Source organism: Schistosoma mansoni, chromosome 6 (assembly GCF_000237925.1).
Source record: "Schistosoma mansoni strain Puerto Rico chromosome 6, complete genome".
In the NCBI taxonomy this organism is placed as follows: domain Eukaryota; kingdom Metazoa; phylum Platyhelminthes; class Trematoda; order Strigeidida; family Schistosomatidae; genus Schistosoma; species Schistosoma mansoni.
Window position 1 is genome coordinate 14661420 of NC_031500.1, and position 10641 is coordinate 14672060.

At 39.9% G+C, this 10641-nt stretch overlaps 1 protein-coding gene across 1 annotated transcript in view; it reads left to right on the plus strand.

Moving 5' to 3' along the window:
• Positions 1 to 1808: 1808 nt before the first annotated feature.
• The window catches only part of Smp_149450 (putative trna-dihydrouridine synthase), a 23701-nt gene continuing 14868 nt past the window's right edge, over positions 1809 to 10641 (plus strand). Inside the window, exons 1-6 of the mRNA XM_018798368.1 lie at positions 1809 to 1910; positions 3730 to 3775; positions 3827 to 3918; positions 3970 to 4013; positions 4053 to 4113; positions 9352 to 9399. Of these exons, the coding sequence (XP_018653317.1) occupies positions 1839 to 1910; positions 3730 to 3775; positions 3827 to 3918; positions 3970 to 4013; positions 4053 to 4113; positions 9352 to 9399 (363 nt within the window). The 5' untranslated portion in view covers positions 1809 to 1838. The remainder of the gene's footprint in view (positions 1911 to 3729; positions 3776 to 3826; positions 3919 to 3969; positions 4014 to 4052; positions 4114 to 9351; positions 9400 to 10641) is intronic.

Genomic DNA, 10641 nt, shown 5'->3' on the forward strand with positions numbered 1-10641 from the left:
CATACAATCATGTTTTTCCCATACGATCATCAAAATAGCCCCAGGACCATGAGGTGTGACGTTGAAGTGAGTTAGGAAGCCACGTCATTCTCGCTCAACTGACTAAATCACCATCTTCGACACAGATAACCTACGTCGGTGGTCTACATTTCCACTCGGTGAACTGAAAACTTTGCATAAGACCCACACTGTTCACATGGTAACACTATCGAATAACTCAAGGCATGCCTGTGTCTCCCTTCTAATTAAAATTTGTGTGATTAGAGGTGACATTAAGGTTACAGTTTGTTAGATAATCTTCCTTACAACTTTAAGTAAGCTGAAAAACCTCGGGAGACTAGCGACTTGCTGAGTCTGTTGTCCGCAGTTGCTGTTAGATCTGTGCACGCATCGTGGGACGAACCTTCGCAGTTGTCGCACTGCATGCCAGATGTAACAGCAAAACAGCATCCAGTTCGTTTGCATGAATTTTTCATGACTATATCGATACAAACTGTCTTATAAATACAAGCAGAGAGCCTAAGACTGTCAAAAGAAATACAGTACACTAAAATTGGAGAAAATGGATAAAAATGAGTTACTAGAATCTGAAACTAGCCTTTACGTAAAAAACTGAAAAAAACTCGACTAGTTAGCGGAGACAAAAACACAGTTAACTACTAAGTTGGATGAAACGCAAAGAAAGTAATCTACTGAACGTATAGCTCAGAATAGAATTTTTAGATCAGAAATAGTACTTTTGCTGCGTAAGAATACAGTAAAAGTTTGAGAAATGCAAATCACGTTAGGACTAATTTTCTTCTTCGAACTTGGAATGTTATAGTTTTGCGATTCCCTTACACACTTCAATAAATATTTCATTAGGTCAGTGGTGGCGAGATCTGAGGGATGTAATTGAATAAATCTAAGAAGACTCACAAACTAAGGCGGAAAATTCGCTTCGAAGGTTACGTCGTGGCCTTGACGCGTAACCTTGACGGAATGACTGTCGATCAGGTTGTAATTATGTCATATCTCTTAATGTCCTAAGTATTTATCCTCATTTTATCAAATCTGTTATCAGCCTTTCAACTACTGTTTTGATCACTTCACTGACTTATTTTTGGTGGTTACAATTGTCCCACCAAATACCTAAAAAATTTCGGCCTGGATAAGAAACGATCGTACTTTCTTAGTTAATATACCAGTTGTGAGCAAAGCAGAATCATCAGTTTATCTTCAGTATATCCTAAATATGGTAGTATTCAATTTACTCAACACCATACGTTAGTTTTTCATACACTTCTGAATGCACAAATATGATTTATGGATGAACCAATCAGGCAAAGGATAACAGGTCTTGGTTTTGCGCGCGAAATTAATGTATTAATTTAGCAAAATACCGCTTTGGCATTATAGATGATGTCATTTCGTGGTGAAAAACCTGAATTTTGTTCCTGACCCTAACTGTCAACTGTAAATCATAATTCTAATTCCTCATACAGGTTTATAATCTTCATTTGGTCCTAGTTATTAGGTGAACACTTTTAAGTCAATTTAGGGTCGTTTGACCCAGTGAAGCCTATCATAATCTTGAATCATATCGTATCTCCTTGTTTCTCTGGTAACGGGTACTAGTACTTACTGAGTAACATTAGTAAAACTGTTTTCTAGTCCTTAGTGTACTTCATATGTATCTTAACGGGAGATGATAATAGAATACAACCTTTTTGCCGTAATATAAATTGTTTGTCTTGTCCTTGAAGTCTTCCCCTATGTATAGTGAGCTTTTAATTATTCGCGAATAATTTCAGAGCCGCCCTACTTTTGATGCAACAGGCAAGACCTTTTTGGCACCTATGGTACGTGTTTCGACACATCCTATGCGTCTTCTCTGTCTGGAATATGGTGCAGATTATGTGATTTCTGAAGTATGTTGGATTGTATCGTATGAATTCGCTGATCAATATTATTAAGGACCGTTTATTTGTTATTAAAGCATCATTGTAGTTTATTGTTTCAGAGGTTTTCTAGTTATTATGTTTGAGTTCGAATCCATCTACACAGTTGGATATGTGGTTTTAATTATAAAGTCTGAAAAATATTTTTGTGCTTCCAGGTTTATTTTATTTAAACACAAATATTGGTACAAGGAAGCACCAGATACATATGCGCCGCACAAATCTCATTCGATTTGTGTGAGGGCTGTGGTACTGCCCAGGTGTCCAGACTAAAGCAGGTGGTTTTCTTAGGGGGTCACACCCCGAGCCTTTGACCTGAAGGTCTAGTCCACAAGACAGTGGAGCATCGTGAGGAGATGCAGTCCCATGGTAGCCGGTGACCAACGATTGATTCGTACGCCATTTGTTCCTTCAGTATACTGGAGCCCATGCGCACCATTAGTTTGGAATGAGGGTTTTCCAACCCCCTTAGGTGGACACTCTACATCCACCAACCCTGTTAGAGCGCTGGACATTCGCTTTTCGTCCTCTCAATTTCGTAAACAACAGTAATGCCACGAGAAGGCAGTGAGTAGGACTTGTGTTGCAGATGCTATATATTCGCGTGGCCATATGAGAGCATTTGGAGAGGGAGAGCAGACTCTCCCCACTCTCGGCTGTACTAGGGCATTTGGTGGTCTAGTTTCAATTGACTCATGATCTGAACTATTAAAATCACTACAATATCCACGAAAACCCCTTCTGATAATACTGAATATACGTTCACTAGTGACTGGCTTCAAGAGGTATTTCCTGGAGTTCTAGTGAGAAGCAGTGACCATTGGAGTTCAATCAGGTCTGTTGTGAGATAGTAATGCACTGAAGACAATGGTGGATGTGTCGCTCAATTTCGTGGATCGGTTGAAGTTAGACATTAACACCGTTGGATGCCGGCCGGCTCAGTGGTTTAGAGGTTAAGACTGATAGATTCTGGGTTGGAATCTCGCGAGGCGGGATCGTGGATGCGTACTGCCAAGGAGGAGTCCCACAATAGGAGGAAACGGCCGTTAATTGCTTCCAAGTTTTCCATGGTAGTCTAGCTTCAATTGACTCATGATCCCAACTATTAAAATATTTTTTTATGAAATAATAAAGCCATTTATTTTACCTTTTTATTGTTGTGGAGCATGTAGTTGTGATCCGAGTCTCACAGACTATTTAGTTTTTTTTATAACTCCAACACGATAAATTGCGTTTCTTTACCACAGGTATACATTTTCGCTAACGATAGCTTATTCGAATTGTTTTCTAAAAGTAATCAAACCAGTACTGTAACTTCCGATGCATATTGAGTTTTTATTCAAGATGTTTGGTACATGAAAGTTTATTGGCTGGATTTAAACTTCTTATGGTAGTCGACTTGCCCTAGATGCCTTGAGCGATCGAATTCAAATTGTAATATGATGTAGAAACAAGATAAGTTATTTATAAAAGTACATTGTCATATATGATGTTCTCAAAAGTGTGGTACCCAATAGAGTAAATAATAGTCTACAATCCTAACTTAGTTACTTTCAGCACTTCATAATTCTCGCTAGTTAAGGAATTTCTCTGCAGTTGTAGCCTTAGTTTACCAGTTTGAAACCTGAACTGCCTTCCTGATTTTCAAGCTGGACGATGTCATCTATTACTCCATAAGTTTATCAAATTGTAGTATATTCCCTCGGGCAAGTGACCCATCAATTCCATTGAAATGTATTGAGTTTATTAATAAAGTTTTATGTATGACTCCAACACTTCACGTTTTTAGGAATTGATCGACCAACGAATTATCCGCTCTTCAAGGGTAGTAAATGGTAAGCATCAATCTGATGATTTCTTTGATGAGTTCTCTATGTTTTCATTAGCTGAATTGAATACCATTGATTTCGTTTTACCCGATGGTTCTGTGACATTTCGTACATCAATGGAAGAGAAAAACCGCGTTATTGTCCAATTAGTATGTCATTCGTTATGCTTGTCATATAGTGTCAATTATAATCATTTTCAGGGAACTCCAGAGCCTGGGACAGCATTGCAAGCAGCCAAAATGCTGTAAGTTTTTCTCCGTTCCACTTAATCTCAGCCAAACAGAGAAAATGATGTTATGGGTATTGATGTGAATATGGGTTGTCCTAAAGCATATTCTATAAAGGTGAGTTTATATATATATTACTTACGCCTGTTACCCCCAATGGAGCATAGGCTGCCGACCAGCATTCTCCAACCCACTCTGTCCTGGGCCTTCCTTTCTAGTTCCATCCAGTTGTTGTTCATTCTTCTCATATCTGTTTCCATTTATCGGCGTAATGTGTTCTTTGGTCTTCCTCTTCTCATTTGGCCTTCAGGATTCCATGTGAGGGCTCCTGTAACAGGTTTTATCCTATGCATCCCATAACATATACATAGGTGGATATTCACCGCTCCTATTGAAACGTATTTAGTATAACGTATATAGTAGAACTGTCTTGATATTCGTATTGAAAATTGTGATCTTGGTGTTAGTTGACAATTGTTTTGAGTTCCAGATGTTCTTCAGTTGTAAATATGCTGCTCTTGCTTTATCGATCCGCGTCTTCACATCTGCATCAGATCCACCACGTTCATCAATGATGCTGCTCAGATATGTAAAAGTTTGCACATCTTCCAGAGCTTCTCCGTCAAGTGTCATTCGATTAATGCATGTTGTGTTGTATCGAAGAATCTTGCTTTTCCCTTCGTTTATATTGAGACCTACTGCTGCTGAGGCTGCTGCTACACTGGTCGTCTTCTCCTGCATTTGTTGTTGCATGTATGATAGAATAGCTAGATCATCTGCGAAGTCTAAATCGTCCAGCTGCATCGTAGCTGTCCATTTTATCCCGTGCTTCTCTCCAGATAACTCCGCCTGTAGCTCTTCTAGAGTTACTGCCGGTCCCAAGCCCGGGTAAAGGAGGAGGGTTGGGCATGGGGTTAGCGACCCCATCCCGTAGAAAAGCTAACTCGCTAAAAAAACTAACCAGAAAAAATAATTCAAGCCATTTAAACTCTGCCCTGGGAGTTGAAGGAATAATTATGACGTCTCATGATGAAAGCCGAAATTCTTCGGAAGTCACGAGACCGATGCACCTTCTAACAACCAGAGCAACACTCTTTATAGGTACATGGAACGTCCGGACAATGTGGGAGACAGGAAAGACCAGCCAAATAGCAATGGAAATGAGGAGATACAACTTAGCAGTACTCGGAACCAGCGAAACCCATTGGACACAAACTGGACAACAAAGTCTAGGTACAGGAGAGATGCTGCTGTACTCTGGTCACGAAGGGGAAAATGCTCTACACACTCAGGGAGTTGCTCTAATGCTGTCCAAAGAAGCACGAAATGCAATTGTAGGATGGGAATCTCATGGGCCCAGGACAATCAAAGCATCATTCAGAACAAAAAAGAAAGGGATCACAATGAACGTTATCCAATGTTATGCACCCACCAATGATAGCAACGATGATGATAAAGATCAGTTCTATGAAAGGCTGCAATCAATTATAGAGAAGTGCTCACGAAAGGACCTCACCATCCTGATGGGAGATCTAAATGCTAAAATTGGAGTGGACAACATAGGACATGAAGGTGTAATTGGACGACATGGATTAGAAGAGAGAAATGATAATGGGGAGAGACTTGCAAACCTATGTGCATTCAACAAATTGGTTATAGGCGGCACAACATTCCCACACAAATGCATACACAAAGCTACATGGATCTCACCGGACCACACCACAGAGAACCAGATTGATCACATCTGTATCAACAAAAAATTCCGAAGATCAATGGAAGATGTGAGAACCCGGAGAGGAGCTGACATAGCTTCAGATCACCACCTGGTTGTGGCCAAGATGAGACTAAAGCTAAATAAAGACTGGACAACTGGACAAACAGCACTACAAAGGTTCAATACAGCCTTCCTTCGAGATACTGACAAGCTCCATGAATTCAAGATAACTCTCAACAACAGGTTCCAAGCTCTACAGGATCTACTGAATGAACAAGAAACTACTTTGGAGGACAACTGGAAAGGGATAAAAGAAGCCCTAACTTCAACGTGTCAGGAGGTTCTTGGTCCTAAGAAGCATTATCACAAGGAATGGATCTCTATGGGAACCCTGGACAAAATTGAAGAAAGGAAGAACAAGAAACTAGCAATTAACAACAGCCGAACACGAGCAGAGAAAGTCACAGTACAAGCAGACTACGCAGAAGCAAACAGGGAAGTGAAGAAAAGCATTAAAGCCGACAAGCAGAAATACATGGGAGAACTAGCAACGGCGGCGGAAAAAGCTGCAAGAGAAGGGAATATGAAACAACTATATGATACAACGAAGAAATTGGCAGGGAGATATAGCAAACCAGAGAGACCAGTCAAGGACAAAGAAGGAAAGACAATCACTGAGATTCAAGAACAGAGGAAAAGATGGGCAGAATACTTCGAGGAACTGCTGAATAGAACAGCCCCTTTGAACCCACCGAACATCGAAGCAGCACACACTGACCTTCCTATAGATGTCACTCCACCAACGATCGAAGAAGTCAAGATGGCCATCAGACAAATCAAAAGTGGGAAGGCGGCAGGACCTGACAATATACCAGCAGAAGCACTGAAGTCAGACATTGAAATAACTGCAAATATGCTTCACCTTCTATTCAAGAAGATTTGGGAAGAGGAGCAAGTGCCAATGGACTGGAAAGAAGGATATCTCATCAAGATACCAAAGAAAGGAGATCTGAGCCAATGTGAGAACTACAGAGGCATGAGTTTGTTATCAGTACCAGGAAAAGTTTTCAACAGAGTGCTGCTGAATCGGATGAAAGACGCAGTAGACGCCGAACTTAGGGATCATCAGGCTGGATTCCGTAAGGATCGGTCGTGCAGAGACCAGGTTGCGACACTACGGATCATCGTTGAACAATCAGTTGAGTGGAACTCATCACTATACATCAACTTCATTGACTATGAGAAGGCGTTTGGCAGCGTGGATAGGAGAACATTATGGAAACTTCTTCGACACTATGGAGTTCCTGAAAAGATTGTCAACATTATCCAAAACTCATACGATGGACTACAGTGCAAAGTCATGCATGGAGGACAGCTGACAGATGCATTTCCAGTAAGGACCGGAGTCAGACAAGGCTGTCTACTCTCCCCATTCCTCTTCCTTCTAGTGATTGACTGGATTATGAAGAATTCGACATCTGATGGGAAATACGGGATACAATGGACATCTCAGAATCAATTAGATGATTTGGACTTCGCAGATGACCTAGCCCTCCTCTCTCATACACATGAACAAATGCAGATGAAGACCGCAAATGTAGCAGCAGCCTCCACATTCACAAAGGAAAAAGCAAGATTCTCAAATGCAACACGGAGAACACCAATCCAATCACACTTGATGGCGAAACTCTGGAAGAGGTGGAAACATTCAAGTACCTGGGGAGCATCGTTGATAAACAAGGAGGATCGGATGCAGATGTAAAGGCGAGGATTGGCAAAGCAAGGGCAGCATTTCTACAATTGAAGAACATATGGAACTCAAAACAACTCTCAACCAATTTCAAGGTCAGAATCTTTAATACGAACGTCAAGACAGTCAGTCGTACTGTATGGAGCTGAAACGTGGAGAACTACTACGGCCATCATCAGGAAGGTACAAGTATTTATAAACAGTTGTCTACGCAAAATACTCAACATCCATTAGCCGGATACTATCAGCAACAGCGTTTTATGGGAGAGGACAAACCAGCTTCCAGCTGAAGAGGAAATTAGGAAAAGACGTTGGAAGTGGATAGGACATACATTAAGGAAATCACCAATGTGCATCACGACTCAATCCCTAACTTGGAATCCGGAGGGGAAGCGGAAAAGAGGAAGACCAAGGAATACATTACGTCGGGAAATAGAAGCAGATATGAAAAGGATGAATAGCAATTGGAAAGAAATAGAAAGGAAGGCTCAGGACAGAGTTGGATGGAGAATGCTGGTGAGCGGCCTATGCTCCTCGACGAGGGGTAACAGGCGTAAGTAAGTAAGTTCTCTCCAGGTGTTGACGTCTTCATGATCCAGTCGATCACCAGGAGAAAAAGAAAGGGTGACGGTAGGCAACCTTGCCTAACACCGGTCTTTACTTCAAACGAGTTAGTGAGCTGTCCTCCATGCAAGATTTGGCAGTTTAGTCCATTATAGGAATTCCGTATGATATTGACTATCTTCTCAGGTACGCATTAGTGCCGAAGAAGCCTACATAATGTTGTCCTGTCCACGCTATCAAATGCTTTCTCGTATTCAATGAAGTTGATGTGGAGTGATGAATTCCATTCAATTGATTGTTTCACAATTATCCATAGTGTTGCGATTTGGTCTTTACACGACCGATCCTTACAGAATCCAGCCTGTTGGTCTCAAAGTTGGGCGTCTACGGCGTCCTTCATTCTGTTTAACAACACTCTGTTGAAGATTTTTCCTGATATTGAAAGAAGACTGATGCCTCTGGTTCATACATTATCATGAGACTTACTTAGCAGACTTTTTTGTTCATCAGTTAAAAAGGCAACAGAAAGGAATCATGAAACAATGAAGAATTGAGTTACTGTTGTGTAGGCTAGTGATACTATCCGAATGGAACAGTCTTAATGGCCGATTATTTAGACTACTGAGCCACCACTCCATATGCACCATGGAAATAGAAAAAATGAGGTGAATCAGAATGAACTGTAAAAGAAAATTTCAAGGACAAAACAAGAGGTACACACAAAAGTAACTAGATATCTAGAATTCAAAGCAAAATAAGGCACAAGCATATTTCCACTATTGAAGTTCATATTATGAAGTGTTATTTGATCTGTTTCATCGCAAACCTCATTCGAGAAATTCACAGTCGATAACTGCCTAAAACTCAGAGGTATTGTGGACTGCTACCATATATTGGTCGGGATATCCTTAACCTTCTACAATAGTCAACAAAACACTCTAGAGTGCAATGGTTTAATATTCATATAGAACATACCAAGAACTGTAGTGTTTCTGTTTAGGTTTTCTAGTATTTTGTATTGTAATAATTTGTAGGGTTCTAGCGATAACCCGTAAGTACCCACAATTTACAATGATAATTATTCAGTTCAAAGAAATTAAAAAAGAAGGCTTATTAAGATACTTACACAGCTGGAAAGTAGTTTTCTCAAACGTTTTAGCAGACTTCCTACATTAAGTTACCTTAGTTTTTGATACCAATCATTTCAATTTATTAGTAAATACCCATGAAATTTTGTCAATATGTTATTTAACGTAGTTACACTTGATACTAGCCTTGTAATTTGTACAATCCAGTTTGTGTTTTAACTTTTCTTGTTTGCTTCAAGGGTGGAATGGGTGCAGCTTTACTGACAAAACCAGAAATTGTCAAAGAAGTAAGTTGATCATCGTTATCAGGTTAATGATGTCAAGAGTTTATCTACACCTAAAAAGTCTTTATCTTATAACGATTATATAGTATGTCATATATTAGTTTACGAAAACAACAAGGAAAACGAACTAATTTATAAACATATCACTTGCAAAGGTTGGGATTATTCCGTTGTTGATGTTATGCACTACAACTGATTGATATCTTTCGGCATATATGCATTCTGAGCAGATTGCCCTGATAGTACCATTAAGTCCAAAGTATGTTCATCCAAAGTCTAGCAACGTAGTCCAGAACCCACGTTTTACCCTATTCGGGACTCATCAGCTAGGTGTACTTGTACCCTAATTTTTACGTTCACTCTGAGACTTGAACGTAGTTGCTTCCATTCGAAACCCTCAAAGCATTATTCACTTAGCTACTAAATCCACGTAGCCACTAGCTTGTGAAAAGGGTACAAAATTGGATTCCACTTGTAAGGAAGTGAAATTAGAGTAAATAAGGGGTTGGGGTTGAAACAGAAAGCCACTGGGTTCAGGTCTTGGTGTTAATATCAACATTGGGGTGCAGGCACATCCAGCTGATGAGTTTAAAATAGGACGAAAATCACCTCCTAAATCCCACTGCTAGCCACTATCAAAAGTTTGCTTGAAAATAAATAGGTTAAATTGAGGGAAAAGTTCCATTTTTCTTACTAGTAAGAGAGGTCATCGAATTCATAAGTTCTAAAACTTTATTTACTCCATTTTGGACAAATGATCGTCACATGCCAGTTAATGTAGAAAATTCTATAGACGTTCGCCATGTCAAATCCTTACAGTTATCAAAATTTGCAGAAACAGTCTTTTCAAACACATTTCAGATTGTCCTTCATCACTATGTAGATATCCTGAGTTTTTTTCTTATATTGAAATACATCAATATAGTGATATTTTAGATGATCGTAAGTTTTGGTAAAAAGTGACCTAATATTAGTTGGGATTAATAATTTTCAGTAGTAATTTATCCTTTTAGCTCAAAATCAATTTTAGTATGGTTAAGATATTTTATTTTTCAAACGTACTTAAATTACAAGCAAAGATGGATAGTGGCTAGCAGTGGAATCCAGGACGCGCGTTTCGTCTTATTTGGGACTCGTCAGCTGGATGTACCCGCATCTCAGAGTTGATGTTCACTCTGGGACCCGAACCCAGTACCCTCGCTTCAAACGCCATCGCGTTATCCACTCAGCTACTGGATAACGCGA